The 14612-nt window shown below is 39.0% G+C and overlaps 2 protein-coding genes across 4 annotated transcripts in view; one reads left to right on the top strand and one right to left on the bottom strand.

Annotated features, from left to right (window-relative positions):
* SSR3 (signal sequence receptor subunit 3) overlaps positions 1–9185 on the top strand; it is a 64953-nt gene extending 55768 nt beyond the window's left edge. The window contains exons 6-7 of one of the 2 annotated variants that reach the window (XM_030822748.1): positions 3257–3388; positions 8467–9185. In XM_030822748.1, the coding sequence (XP_030678608.1) occupies positions 3257–3388; positions 8467–8476 (142 nt within the window). In that variant the 3' untranslated portion in view covers positions 8477–9185. Of the gene's footprint in view, positions 1–3256; positions 3389–4435; positions 5672–8466 lie in introns of those variants that run through there. The other variant, XM_003256338.4, reaches the window with a different exon arrangement.
* The window catches only part of KCNAB1 (potassium voltage-gated channel subfamily A member regulatory beta subunit 1), a 414684-nt gene continuing 408655 nt past the window's right edge, over positions 8584–14612 (bottom strand). Inside the window, exon 14 of one of the 2 annotated variants that reach the window (XM_003256334.4) lies at positions 8584–10655. In XM_003256334.4, coding sequence (XP_003256382.1) covers positions 10566–10655 — 90 coding nt within the window. In that variant the 3' untranslated portion in view covers positions 8584–10565. The remainder of the gene's footprint in view (positions 10656–14612) is intronic. The other variant, XM_003256336.4, reaches the window with a different exon arrangement.

The following is a 14612-nucleotide window of genomic DNA, read 5'->3' as shown; positions in this document are numbered from 1 at the left end:
TGATTATCTCCTATGGCTCCTTTATAAAACTGAAGGCACAGTATTATGACAATGGAGGCCTTTCTGCATGGAGCAGCTTTAATGAGGTCGGGTTGCATAGCTTTCCAATTGCATATTTTTTGCATAGGGATCAAGGTTAGAGAATCTAGATCACTGTTTTAGAAAAAACTTTTTGTTGAATTTTTCATTACAATGGTGTTTCTTAAACTAGGGTATGCATAGTTACCTAAATTTCAAAATGTTTGTTACAGCTTTTAAAGGTTTTCAGTGATTAATTATGTCAGGGATAATAAATGGGTTTCCTCTGCCCACTGCAGTCGTGGACAGATTTGGTCTGGCACTTGTTTTTGATCCTGGTTATGTCTCAGAATCTTTCTCAGTTTAGTGTTCAGCTAGTCACTACTAGTGAATCAGTTGAAATTGGGAATGAAACCTTTGCCATTTGCTGGATTAGGTATTTCAAAGTGGGGTGAGGTGGAGGTTTCATGGATATATATAAGTGTAGAGTGTCAGAACATTATAAAATTTCTCTTCTTTTCATTGGTAGAAATTTGGCTGTTTTTATTTCCACCATAAAAGCCATACGGGATACAGTTTGTACTGTATTGATTGACCTCGATAACTGGGACCAGAGCCTCTCATTAAGATCTAGCTTGTTTCTCTCTGAAAGAGTTCCAGGAGATTTGATGTAAGGAGAAGGCTTATCAACATTTCTTTGCTTAGATGTGTATCTCTCAAAGCTCTGTCTACATTCATTTGGAATATATACTCCATGCCGCTTAAAAGTACTTTAAAATATTCATTTATCCAAGGATGGAAATAAGCAGAGGAGAATGTGAGATTCATTAACATTCATTCCAGAGTGCGAGTGTGGTTTTTTCTTGATTTACAGGTGATCTATCATTTGACATTATTTGAATGTAACAGTTGCTTGGTCTCAACTTTTCTCTTGTAGGAAGCTCTTCCTGAAAACATCCTTAAGATATTGGGAAGTGCTGTCCCAAACCATGTTTCCTACTAGGAAGAAAATGTCTTCTACTAGGCAGAACCATTGGCAATGAGGGCATTTGGGGGTCCTAAATTTAAAACAGAAACAGAAAAAAACAGGATATGGGTGGACTCAGAAAAAGTTCTAAAGGCTGTCAGGCAGTCCTGACTTTATACACTGATGTAACTAACACATGCTCATATTGGGATCTAGGGAAATCTAAAGGATTGGGCCACTTCTTTCATTAAAACTTTTTTGAAAATGGTTCTTGTATTAGTCCATTTTCACGGCGCTATAAAGATACTACCAGAGACTGGGTAATTTATAAAGAAAAGTTTAATTGACTCACAGTTCTGCGTGACTGGGGATGCCTCAAAAAACTTACAATCATGGTGGAAGGTGAAGAAGCAAGTGCCTTCTACACAAGGTGGCAGGAGAGCGAGTGAGCGCAGGAGAAACTGCCATTTTTAAACCATCAGATTTTGTGACAACTCCCTCACTGTCACGAGAATGGCATGGAGGAAACCGCACCCATGATCCAGTCACCTCCCACCAGGTCCCTCCCTCAACATGTGAGGATTACAATTCAAGATGAGATTTGGGTGGGGACACAGAGCCAAACCATATCACTTCTTATTTAGGGCTTGACAGAAAAGAAGTTAAGGAGAAGCACTGTGATGCAAGTGAGATAATTTTATCATCTAGAGTAAAGTCAGGCTAATAACCTACGTAAGCAACCTGCCTTCACTGGGTCTCATGCCAGAGTCTTAAAAATGGAGGCAGTTGTTCTGAGTGTTCATTCTAGTGTTAAACCATGTTGAGACTATGCATCTTACTAGGCTGGTCTCATTGATGAGTGTTAGAATGATATGTTTCCTGGAACTCCATCTCACGTTTTTTAAAAATTTACATTTAAGCTTCTATGAAATTAGAAGGTGTTTTATAGTTGATGGCTGCACTTAATGTAATGTCCTTCCCTTCCTCCAAACTTACAGTAAATAGAAGAGTTATTAAGTTGATGGTGTCTGTAGAATTGAGGAAATATGGCATCTGTTCGAGACTACAGATTTCTGAAGATGAGCATAAGATGTTAATTAGCCTTCATTTAGCTCCTTTCTAGCAAAACTTGTTGTCTTTGGATTAGTATACTTAATGAATAAAATGTGTCAGTTACCACTGACTTTTAAAGTGCTGTCCTTAGGGTTGAGGGGATGTGTCATCTGACTCTAGAGTAGGTTTATCTTTTTGGGGGACGAAGTGTCTACAATAGTGGCCTTCAACCTTTTTGATAATGACCTACAGTAAAAAATATGTATTTTACCTTTTGACCAAATAAACTCACACGTGGACACATGCACTTGTTTCATAAAACAATAATTACCCTACTCTGTGCAATGTGCTGCTGATGTTTTTCTGTTCTTTCCTATTTCATTTTTTTAAAATGCTGGTCTCAACCCACTCAATTAATTTCTGTGGGCATTCGATCCACTTGATTGAGTTCACATCCCACTAATGGGTCACAACCTACCCTTTTAAAAACTGCTTTACAAAGTTAATTAACCAACAAGAATGAAGGCTCCCTTATTCACAGGCATCCTATAACTTCCTTTTGCCTGTGTGAAGGGGTAAAAGAAAAGATGGATGAAATACTAGTAAATTAATAAGATAAACTATCAGAACAAGTAAAATAGAATAAAAAGTAGAAGGATTTTGCAGGCATTAAAAAGTCCTCCTAATGATTAAGCGCTTTTTTTTGGTTTGAATTAATAAAGATGGCTAACAATAGCCTACTTGTGTGAGACCACAGGTAATTTTTGTCATTGGGATTGTCTTCTGAAGGTGTGATATTGAAGTCTGAAATCCGTAGGCTATAGAAAGCCTCAAGCCCAAGGTATAGCCAAGGAAACTCCACAGGCTGCTAATCATGGAGTGTGAGTTTTAGGTAAGGGCCAAGAGAAAGATATTTGACTTAGCTGCTGATGAAACCGTGCTGGTTGCCATTAATGAGTCCTTTCTTCCATAACCCTGGTTGCCTGGGAAAAATGGTAACATAACCAGCATGATGTTTTCTTCACTATCATAGAGTGACATATTTTTTTTTCAGTGGAAGAAAGGGGACAATTCTGACTAAATTTAATATTACAAACACATTCTTACCCTAGAACACTCAAGGAAAAACTTGTTTTATGATGAACTAGAGCCATTTGGTTCTTAAAGTTTTTTTAAATCATATTTATAAGCTTGTTTGACTTGTTTCTGTGTCTCTAGAATCTTATGGAAGAAGAATGAAGTTGCTGATTATGAAGCTACAACATTTTCCATCTTCTATAACAACACTCTGTTCCTGGTCGTGGTCATTGTTGCTTCCTTCTTCATATTGAAGAACTTCAACCCCACAGTGTATCCTTTTCAAGGTTGATTATCTTTTTTAGAAGTCAAGAAACAGTAGTTCGTTTTGGTTTTGACTTGTCTGGATATTTTAGTGGAAAGAAAAACTACTCTGGGAGTCAGTCCATTAAATAGTGCTGACTTTAGATAGCTTTCTGGACATTTAAAATAACAGCTATTGGTTTAAGATTCTTTTAAGTTTATGAATTATGACTGTATGATAAAGTATTATAAAGTAGTCTATGGGAATCTGTGTCCTTGCCTCCTTAAAAAAAAAGCTCCAAAGAGCCAAAGCAAACCTGTCATTTTTGATAGCTTCTGAAATAATAAGCCCCTGTATCTGTTATTTTTGGGCTCTGGGGGTTGGGTGGATGGCCAATGCAGTTAAATAGGTTCATTCCAGTGTATCTTAATAGTGTTTCAAGCTGCTGTTAAGTTGAGCTTTTGGGCAAGAATCAGTCTTCTCTTATTAATTTATTAAAGGTGTTATCCAGGAATGTGCAGCCAAGATTTTAACAATTGGTGATTATGATGTAATAAAATATCAGATACCCTCCAGCGTGTACCTTCTGGGAATGCTGGAGTGGTTTGCTGAAAATTGTACAGTTCTGAGGCTGGGAGTAGCTTCGAACTTTTAGAACCTCCTTGCTGTTGCAAGCCAACTGCAGCAAAACACTGATTCGCAGGGAAGACTTATTTTTCCATTGCTCTTAGGGGGAGAAAAGGAAAACAAATCCCTTTTCTCTCCATGTTCTTTGATCAACTCTTTTCGTGAAGGTTAAATGGAATTCAGATTATTCTTTGTGATCATGTGTTCTAGGTTTCTGTCTTAAGTGTTTTTTTCTAAATTGGAACACATTTCCTGTGAATGGTTTCCATTTTTTTTTTTTTTGGTTTTCTGTCTTGCAAATTGTGTTCGCAGACAATGGGGCTGCACATCATTATGATTACACCAAGTGTCAGGAAGGAAGCAGTACATTCCAAAGAGGTGGCCTCTTTATTTTCTCGAAAAACTAATTTGGAGTTACTCATTTTTCCATAACATTAAATTTCTTACAGGAACTACATTTTGTCCATAAGTGCTTCATCAGGACTCATCGCCCTCCTGTCTACTGGCTCCAAATAGACCATGTCAGCCTCACCCCCTGGCTTTGTGTCTATGGGTGGCCTATGATATATGGAAAAGTAGCAGGGTGGTCAGGGTGGGAGACACAAGATGTTTTTATAGTCTAGAGCCTTTAAAAAACCCAGTAGAATGTAATTCAGTATTTGTTTATTGGCTGTTTTTGACAGATTGTTGAAATTAAGTGAATTAAAAGGGAAACTCAGAGTACCAGGACGTTTATTAAAAGGAAACAAATGTCTTGCAATGTGCTGTAATCACAAGAGGAGAAAATAACTTGTTTCCTTGATCTGTCAGAGGTCACAGTAACCTCGGCCGAGCTGTTGTTATTTATTATATAATAGTAGTAGGAAGTTAATAACTGGTTCTCTGTGTTCCAAGCACAATATTACAACTTCTTTTGAACCATAAATATCAGAATGAATCCTCTTCCCAGGGGATTGAACAGAAGCTTAATGTTTACAAGTGTTTGAATTTGTGATCTGAAATAACACAAAATTAAAAACATTTCTCCCATTTTCCAACTTGAGGAAGAGAAACTTGTGGAAAAGTTCTGTTTTTTTTTTTTTTTAAAGAAGGGCAGCCAAGGTAGTAACCTAAAAATAGTGCCCAGGCATATGAGAGTTGTCCTACGAGGGTAAAGAACACACTGTTCCGCTGTGTGGCTTTGGCCCTGAGTGGCCAGGGAGGTCAACTTGACCCTGCCATGTTGGTTTGACTTACTGAGACACAGGAATCATTGTTTTCCTTGACCAGGGTCTCACACCCTGGAGGAATGTTAAGTAAGAGAAAGAACCTCTTTCCTGAATATTGACATGTAAAAGACCAAAGTAATTTTTCTGAACTTCTGCAATTCTGAGAACTCTCCAAGGAATTTACAGTGATTTTAGTGCTTGTCAGCATTTTTCCATGAGGACTTTCATACATTTGACTCTTTAGTTCACACAGGTTCCCATTGATTGTGAGCAAAATATTTATCTCTTTAGCCCTTGGGGATCCAGCTGAGAGCAATCTCTTGCATTTTTTTTACCCGTTTATGTACAGATATCATTTCTTGTGTATGCCATGACTTGAAAAGGTTTGGGAAGCTTTTCAGCAATATCAGCTAAAAGGATATGAAATCACAGGTGATAGCAGTTGTCATTCAGTAATTTCCTACAAGCAGCACCCCAAAGGAAATATAGTCCTAATCTTTAGTATCCACTTCTAAATTTAATGTGAGTTTCGTACATGTTATTAGTTCTTTTCTTTATAATTTTATAAAAAATATTCAGGAGTTTAACTTCCACTTCCATGCTGTCAGATGTGTTGGGCTCCATCCAAGAACTTGGAAGAAAAACAGGCAGGAATGCATTTGCATAATGACCCAGATCATTTTCTGCAACTGAGAATTATTTCATCATAGCTTCTAGAAGTCTGCAATTCTTTACTTTTCTTTGGTGCATTATTATCTAGGTGCCATCACTGGATAATGTGGAGTGACTAGAGAAGTCAACATTCACTGCAAGGTACAGTTACGGTAACACTTAAGAGGTTTATTATTTTTTAAAAACTTTTCTTGAACTCCTGGCCAACATGGTGACACCCTGTCTCTACTAAAAATACAAAAATTAGCCGGGCGTGGTGGTGGGCGCCTGTAATCTCAGCTACTTGGGAGGCTGAAGCAGGAGAACTGCCTCAACCCAGGAGGCAGAGGTTGCAGTGAGTCGAGATCGTGCCACTGCCTGGGTGGCAAGGGTGAGACTCCATCTCAAAAAAGAAACAAAAAAACCCAAAAAGTTTTCTTTACTGTTGATTAAAAAAAAAAAAAAAAAAACAAGCCAGACCATAGTTTAACTGGTGGCATGGAATTTGTGTATCAAATAAATGCATTTGCTTATTTGACAAACCATCAGTTTCTACTATTTGTTACCAGAGTTGGGCCACTATCTTTTAAAATTGCTGGTGAAAACTTGCCACTAGATGGCAGTGCCTGTATAGATGGGGAAAAAATTGCCACCATTCTTGGTATAATACAGTGTAGCTCAGATGAGGTAGTGAAATAGGGGTATCAGCCGAATATTCCTAATATAGTTTCTCTTGAATTAATAAACTGAAGATTTGTAGGAAAATGAGTGAGCAAAATTTGTTTACTGTTGTGAATTTTTCCTGCAGCACTCTGTTTTTAACCAACTTTCTGTACTAATAGATACATTTCTGTGCATAAGATTATAAGGCATATACTCACAGTTCTGTAGTTTTCGTTAAGGATTTACTGTGTGAGTACTTCACTGTGAGGAATTGCAGAACCTTTTCCCCTCTACTGTCGTCTAAAAGTTCTGTGTGGCACACAGAGATGCGACCTACTCAATCTGACTTAGTAAAACCATGCTGTAGAATTTTTGTCTTAAAAAGACCACATACGCAGCACCCATGAAATAAAAGATTCATCTGTAATTGGGATTCAAAGTGATTAAATTCCTTTGTTCATACTCATAAATAGCACTAAAGTGTTACATTTTCATTTACCTATTTTTAGTTCCTCCATTTTAACTTAATAAAAATCTTGGATTGATATTCTTAAGCAGTAAAAGTTTACTGGTTGTCCTATTTGGCATATTATTGAAACTTGGAAAGGATAATTTGAAACAAGGTTTGAAGTTAACTGAAATATGGAGATTGAATTTATACTCAATTCTTGTGAAAAGTCTTGCTTAATAAGTATGATTAAATTTTGCTTTTTAAAATTTGTATTTTCCCTACACTTTATAAGAATCCTATGATGAAGTACATAATCTTTATTATATTATTTTACATTAACCATCTTTTTTTGTTTTCAAATTGTTTTTTATTTTACTTTAAGTTCTGGGATACATGTGCTGACCATGCAGGTTTGGTACATAGGTATATATGTAACCATCATTTTAATATCTCACACATGTAAATGCACATCTTTGTAGTTACCAATCAAATGTATGTGAGGCAATGAAAGGCATTGAGCAGTTACAGTAAAGGGCAGACATCAGGCCTCTGCCAGTATGTACCTGCTGTGCCTTCCTGCCTGCCCTCTTTCTTTGTTTTCAGTGTGCATGCCCGTCACTGCTGCTTCTGGAGATAGGATGGAAGGATACATGTATGGGTACATTTATGGAGAAAAACAATTTATAGATGTATCTATTAGAGCTCTAAGGGATTCTCTTTCACTTCCTTGGGACTCCCAAGCAGAGGAATTAATAGATTAGGAGGGTCTTTTGGGGGGTTGGTTTAAATTTTTAGGGAGATGATAGAGGCTAACTTCTCGTTGGCCTTCATGAATTTTCAATATATCTTTTTGCTGACTTATCCCTGTTTGATTTCTGAGTTTGGATTAATACTTAAGTTTTTTAACTTCAACATTCTCACAATTTCTGCATAAAACTTTAAAGCTTAAAAAGAAAAAAAAAAATCTACCTAAGGGAGCACTGAACTAGAACACAAAATACTTGGGTTCTAGGCCTGGTTCTGCCATCAACTAGCAGTGTGTGAGTTTGGGCAAGTTTTTTCATCATCTATCCAGGCCTAGATAGATGCTCATTTTTCTCATTTGTCAAAGAGGGATGGCTTTGCAGATGGCTAAGTAAGTTTCCTTCAGGCTCTGACATCTGCCTCATGGCTTTGGCACTCTCTTCATGAAGATGAAGTGGCAGTTCTTAAAGTGGGAAGCCAGACACAGGGTTTCTAGTTTGCCTGAGATTTCCATATAGGGATGGCTGGTACCCACGTTACCTTTTGGAATGATAGATTCTCTGCCAGGGAATTCTTTTCGGAAGAGAAAAGAAAAGAGTGCGTGGAATTTTTTTAAGGACATAACTGTGAAATACATTAGTATATTTACCATGACAGATTTGCATATAAAAAACTGTTCCCACAGCTAAGCCATAATATTTATATTTGGTTTTGATTTGCAAGTTTTTAAAAGTGAATTTGTGAAGCCTTAACCTTAGTGCAGAGTGTTCTAAAACCCAGTGAGAAATGATATCTTCAGTAGTTAATCTCCATTGATAGAAAATGTTTGGATTGCAATTTAAACCTCAGACTTTTGATCACTACTATTTCTGTTGAGTGAGTATTCAGTGCAGCTTAGCTGCCAATGTAATTTTTATTTAGATGATTATTGCCTATTTATTTTATGGCCACATATATTTTACATGTGTATGTTTTACATATATGGAAAATATACATAAGCCTTACAGTGAAAGATCAGATAAAATCTATTGTGAGATTGAATGCACAAAATGCTTTTATTACTCTAAGCAAATAAATCAAATCACATTTCCCATTAGACAGCACCTCAGCTCCTTTATACATACAGCAGTTCGCTGGATTGGATACACAATGAACAACTGAAAAAAATGATAAATTTCCATCATTCTGATACTCGGGCAAAAAATTCAAACTCTGTTAGAATACAGGTACTAGTAATCAAATAGAATTTCTTGATATCTCCCACTAGCATTTTCAGATTTAGAATTTAACCATGAAGTACGTATCTAGAAATAATGACAGACAATCGCATTATAAAATAATATTACAGTTCTTCTGTAAACCTCAAAGTGATTTCTGTGTGGGGAACTTGCGACCAGAAAATTAAATTAGAATTGTGTACATCCTCAGATATCCAAATAGAGTTAAAGGGCCACTCCCACACCACCCCCTTCAAAAAAAAAACCAAAAACATGTTTTCTCTCTTTTTACAGGTACTGACACAGTATAGTCTCACAATTTTTCTCAAGTGGGATATTAATGAGGGTAAGTAGCCAATAGTGGCAGGGCTAGATATCTCAGATTTTGAGTGCAACAAGGGTAAGCCCCATTAATCCATGCAAAGAACTTTCATGCATATAGTTTAGTGCATATAATACGTTTATAGAACCAGAAGTTCTTTAACATTTTGCTTTTCACTAGGCAAGTTAATTTACCCAGCATATTCTGAATAGTGACATAGCATTTTTCACAAAGCCAGTGGTTGACTTTCATGTTAACAACGCCTCATAAATACCAAACATTATATTGTAAAATCCCAGTGCTAATTAAACAATGAACATTTGCCTGTCTGGGTATTTTACAGGTTTACTTAAAAAACTGAGCATGTGTATGTTTTTGTAAAGCTCAAATATTTAAACTTGCAGAAGTTGTGCCTACAAGCACTTGAAAGTATAAAGCAGGTTTTAATAAAATGTAGTAAAAAATGAACACCTAATTGCAGATACATTGCATTTTCTTCGAAGCTAAGTTTCCATAGCAGTGTAGCCCTCTCTTTTATAAATCAGCTGCAATGTCACTAAAGATTGGGGCATTCATCCTTTTACTGTCTCTACTGGTAAGTGGACGTAACATTAGAATCCTAATAGACATTCTGGATAAGTTGTACAAGGCCATTCTTGGGGCCAAGCAACAGTGAATATTTGAAAGGTAATAAAGCAAATACCTAGAAATTTTTGTTTTATTGAATAACAAATGGAACAAAACTTGTTAGTATGAATGTGAAAATAGAAAAAGAATATATAAAATTCTTTCTGCTTATTCTTCCAAGCAAGACTTTTGAGTGAAGATACTGTTTTTTTTTTTTTTTTTGCAGTAACTATTTACTTAACAATCTGTTTCCTAAGAAAAATCTCTCAATTCCTTTCCTTCAATGAATTTAGTCTATCTACTCTGTTTCTTATGCAACTCACATTGCATCTGTGGATTTTGTTCTTTTGAAAAAATGTATCTGTACAGCCGCCTTTGAGTTACCAAATGCCTGAAGGTAGTATGTCACCCCCCAGCCCCCATATTCTTCCCATTGCATAAGCATGAGGTGTATACAGCAATGCAAGAATAGGTGACTCCAGTCCAAGATAAGAAAATAGAATGGATTTTCTTGGTTGTGAGTTTTCAGATGTGCACAGTGGTAGCGACAGCAGACACCTCAAAGAATCCAGGGAGGGACACTAGAGGTTGAGCAGCAAGCTGCTAAGTGATTCAAAAGACTGGTTAGTAACACCTTTCTGTACTGAGCACAGGCCGCTATTTTAACCATGCAGCTTCTGTGGTTCATGCATTGCCTTATGATCTGTAGTCCTTCTTGCTGTAGGGCTTATTGCGCAATATGTTATCAATCTCATTTACCACATGTGATGTCATCTTTGGGAGAACCTGAGAGCAGGAGGAGAAGTACAAAGGATATTGTTAGCAGTGCTGATCATTCAGTTTTTTGTGCTCTATATTTAGCAAAGTAATCTAGAGTCATGTATCTTCATAAAGCACAGCTGAAATATAAGCCCCCCCCCACCCCCCCCCCCCCCCACACACACACCATCACATTGTAAGCTCCTTGAGGTCAGGGGCGTTGTTGATGATTGACTGCATAAACGAAGGCATAAAGACATAAGTGAAGGCTCATAGAAATACAGAGCAGCTCTATCCAATAGAAATATAATGGAAGGCATAAAGGCATAAGTCAAGGCTCATAGAAATATAGAGCAGCTGTATCCAATAGAAATATAATGCAAGCCACATTTGTAATTTTAAATTTTCTATTAGATACCTTAAAAAGAACAGTGAAGTTAATACATGTTTTTACTCCATTATGTCCAAAACATTATTTCAGCATGTAATCAATATAGAAAAGATACTCGACAGTTGTTTTTGGTACTAAGTCAGTCACATCTTGTGAACATGTTACACTTAAAGCACATCTCTGTTTGGACTCACCATCTTTCCCGCATACAGTAGTCACATGTGGCTAGAACTATAGTAGTACACAGCACAGGTCTAGAGACTAAGGAGAGATTTATTCTGACTGGTGGTCTTAACCCTGGTGAATGATGGCTGGGGTTTAACAGGCATCCCAGGTAGATGGAATAGCATGGAAAAGTGAACTGGAGTGATAATACACAGTGATTGGTGTAGGTGTGGGGATGCTAAGAACAGGATACAGATGGTAAGAACGGGATTAGAGTGTGGAAAGCCTTGAATGCCATTTTATGGAGTCCCCACTTTAGGCAGTGGGGAACCTGTCAGGACTTCTGATCTAGGAGTAACCCTGTCAGACACCTGGAGGTAGTTTGAAGGATGAGTTGGAGGAGGTTGAAAGGGGACACAGATGTTAGATATGTATTACAATCCAAGCCGGGCAATAGGGCCTTAACTAGGGCAGTGTAGCAGAAAAGTGGACCTGAGAGACATTTTGGGGGATGATGGTGGTGTCAAGACTAAGTAGAAGTATATTGGTATTGATTATTGACATTAGAAACCAAAGGAGAAGTAGTTTGGGGAATAAGAAGTTGGGAGGGAGTAGGATGTGTTGAGTGTCAAGTGCCTGTGGAATATCCACCTAGGAGTGACTGAGCAGCTGCAAGTGCAGCTGTGGAGCTTAGTAGCTGCCGGAGGACTGGAGTTGAGGGTTTGTGAGTCATTTGCACCGACATGCTGATTGAAGCCCAGGGAAAGGATGAGCTCATCCAAGGCTAGCATTTACTGTGAGAAGTGGACCAAGGGTACACATTACACCATAAGACAAGGGACAAAGGCAGACTTTCTCACTGGAAAAGTCTGACCCTGTGTGGAGACTGTGGTGAAATACAATTCTGACGACCAATTCTGAGGTTTCAACCTCATTCTTCCTTTGCTGCAATCCTGCTGGCCAAGGTGACCTTGTCTCCACTCAAGTGCTATCCTCAGAAGCCTTAGGGTTTGGCAAAATAGAGCTGCCAGCCTGGGAAACTTCATTCTGATGAATGTTTTACTGTCTGAAGCTGAAGGAAGAATTTGGTTTCCCACTAGCTCTGGAATTTCAGTGTCCAAACAGCTAATGTGTTATTTAAAATGAGATTGTAACAATGAGACCAAAAACCTAGAAATTGGATTTGTTGGATTTTTTTTTTTTTTGTCTAAAATACAGCGGGTTAGCCTTGTGAGAAGAATCCTTCATTCATTACACCAAAACAAATTTCTATAGGAAAGAGATTTAAACATTAAAAAAAGAAACCATGAAAGTACTCAAATAAAACAAGATACAGTATCACAAGACCAGAATTTTCAAGAGAAGCCCCACTTTGAAACATTGTAAACTACTACAGATTTTACAAACACCCCACAGGCTACTAGTTTTGCAAACTTGATGTTACACTGCCTGGGATAGGTGGTGGGTTGGGGGGAGGTCTGGCCAATGTTGCTCGGGCTGGCTGGGCATTAGTAAAGTCCTCCCAGGATTGGGTTCCTGTTTATCTGGAACTTGGGGATGGAGTAGGATTTTGCTAGGCTGGGATAGTGGTCAGTTTGTAGGCAGAGGGCCACTGTTATCGCCGAAGCTCTGAGTGGTTGAAAGTGGCTCAAGATTCAGATTCCAGGAAGGTGTGGTGGAGAGTGATGAGGCCCGACTGCTGTGGAGCCTGGCCTTCTCTGAGTAGGTGATAGGGAGCCTCAGAAGGGTTTTAAGGCATGTGGGGAGGAGGGGGAGGGGTGGTTCTCCCACCTTTTAGGTGGGAGTGGCGAGGATGGAACCTGTGCGAGTGAAGGTGGGCTGCCTGCAGCTGTGGTTTCTCCTCTTGTCTCTCCCACCTGTCAGGCTCTGATTTACATAGGCCCCTTCGTTCCTGCACATCTTAGGCACATGGCATCCCTTGAAGCAGCTGCCTTCCCAGCCTACTAGAAATATTTTCTTACAACTGCTGGTGCTCCATATTTTCCATCCTTCTGCAGCCAGTCCCACCACTGCTGGGCACCCCTAGTCACCCAGTCTGCTTTTCACCATGTTGCAGGGCCCAATCACAGCTTGTCTTGGGTGGACTTCAGTGCTGGGTATGTGGGAGGTGAAGTAGAACAGGGGAGGATTGGTAAGCCCGCAATGGTAGCAGTCTTGCTGCATGGATAATGTCCCCTTTAGGATAGGCAAAGCCTCATCCTGCTGCCAGCCAAAGCCTTGCTAGGGAGGAAATGTTTTGGGAAGAAAAATTACTCAAGAGTTTTCCTCTGAAATGTGTCCCCTTCCCTGTCAGCTGCCTTGCCTATTTCCATAGCTTTTAAAACTCCTCAGCCCTAGACTTGCCTCATATGCCATCCCTAGGCACTATGACTGCCCCCGGGAATGGCAGTGATCTCCCTGTATTAGCATGATAAGAATCCTCAATTCCTCCCTCTTCTGCCAAGCCATGGTGTCTCTCTTTCCCAAACCTGCAGAATCCATCCACTTCTCTCCCCCTCCATGGCCACTACCCTCATTCAAGCCACAATCGCCTCTTGCCTGGATGACTGCCCTTGCCCTTCATTCTACTTTCCACATGGCAGCCAGAGTGACCTTCAAACATTCAAATAGGAGCATGTCCCTCCTCTTAAAACCCTCCACAAGGACTTGTTACATGTAGCATGAACTCTAACCCCATGGTGTCCTGCGAGACCTGGCCCTGCCTGTCTCTCCACGTCAGTGCATCTGCTGTCCCTGTGCTCAACTACGTGTTGACCACATTGGCCTTAGCTGGCAGTTCCTGGGAAAAGTCAAGGTCTTTCCCATCTCAGGGCCTTTCCACTGCTCTTCCCTGTCCCTGGAATGCACTTTCCTGGACTCTTCACATGCTGTGTGAAGACATGTGAATGGTTGTTAAAGAATGTATAAAATGAAGGCATGTGAAGCCCTCGGAATAAACATATTCCAGAGGGGCTTTTTGCAAAAACATTTAATGTAGGCTCACCCATTTCTCAGTCTCAGTAAAATAAACATTGATTTCCTTAATAGCCCTTTTCACAACCTGAAATCATTTTGCATATTTATCTGCCTGTCCTACTGGCATGTAAAAAACCCCTTAAGGTTAGACAGTGTTTTTCTTCTTTCCTGTGGTATCTCCAGTACCTGGTATACAATAGGCTCTCAAAGATCTGTTGAATGAATTAAGGGACAGATTTTTTAATTCACTGTTTCTCAGCCAGCACATGAGCTCTTTGAAGGCCAGGTCCTATTCTTACTCATCTCAGTCCTCCCACTGCCTAGCATGATGCCAGGCATAGAATAAGTGCTCCATAAATATTAGTGAAACTGAAATCATTGGATTGAATTTCAGTTCTTTTTTGTACAAACTGTTCTGTCCCCTCATCACTGTGTGCCCTTATCTTTTCCCA

The sequence above is a fragment of the Nomascus leucogenys genome, chromosome 11, assembly GCF_006542625.1.
Source record: "Nomascus leucogenys isolate Asia chromosome 11, Asia_NLE_v1, whole genome shotgun sequence".
Lineage (NCBI taxonomy): Eukaryota > Metazoa > Chordata > Mammalia > Primates > Hylobatidae > Nomascus > Nomascus leucogenys.
This window is presented reverse-complemented; position numbering and strand designations above follow the sequence as displayed.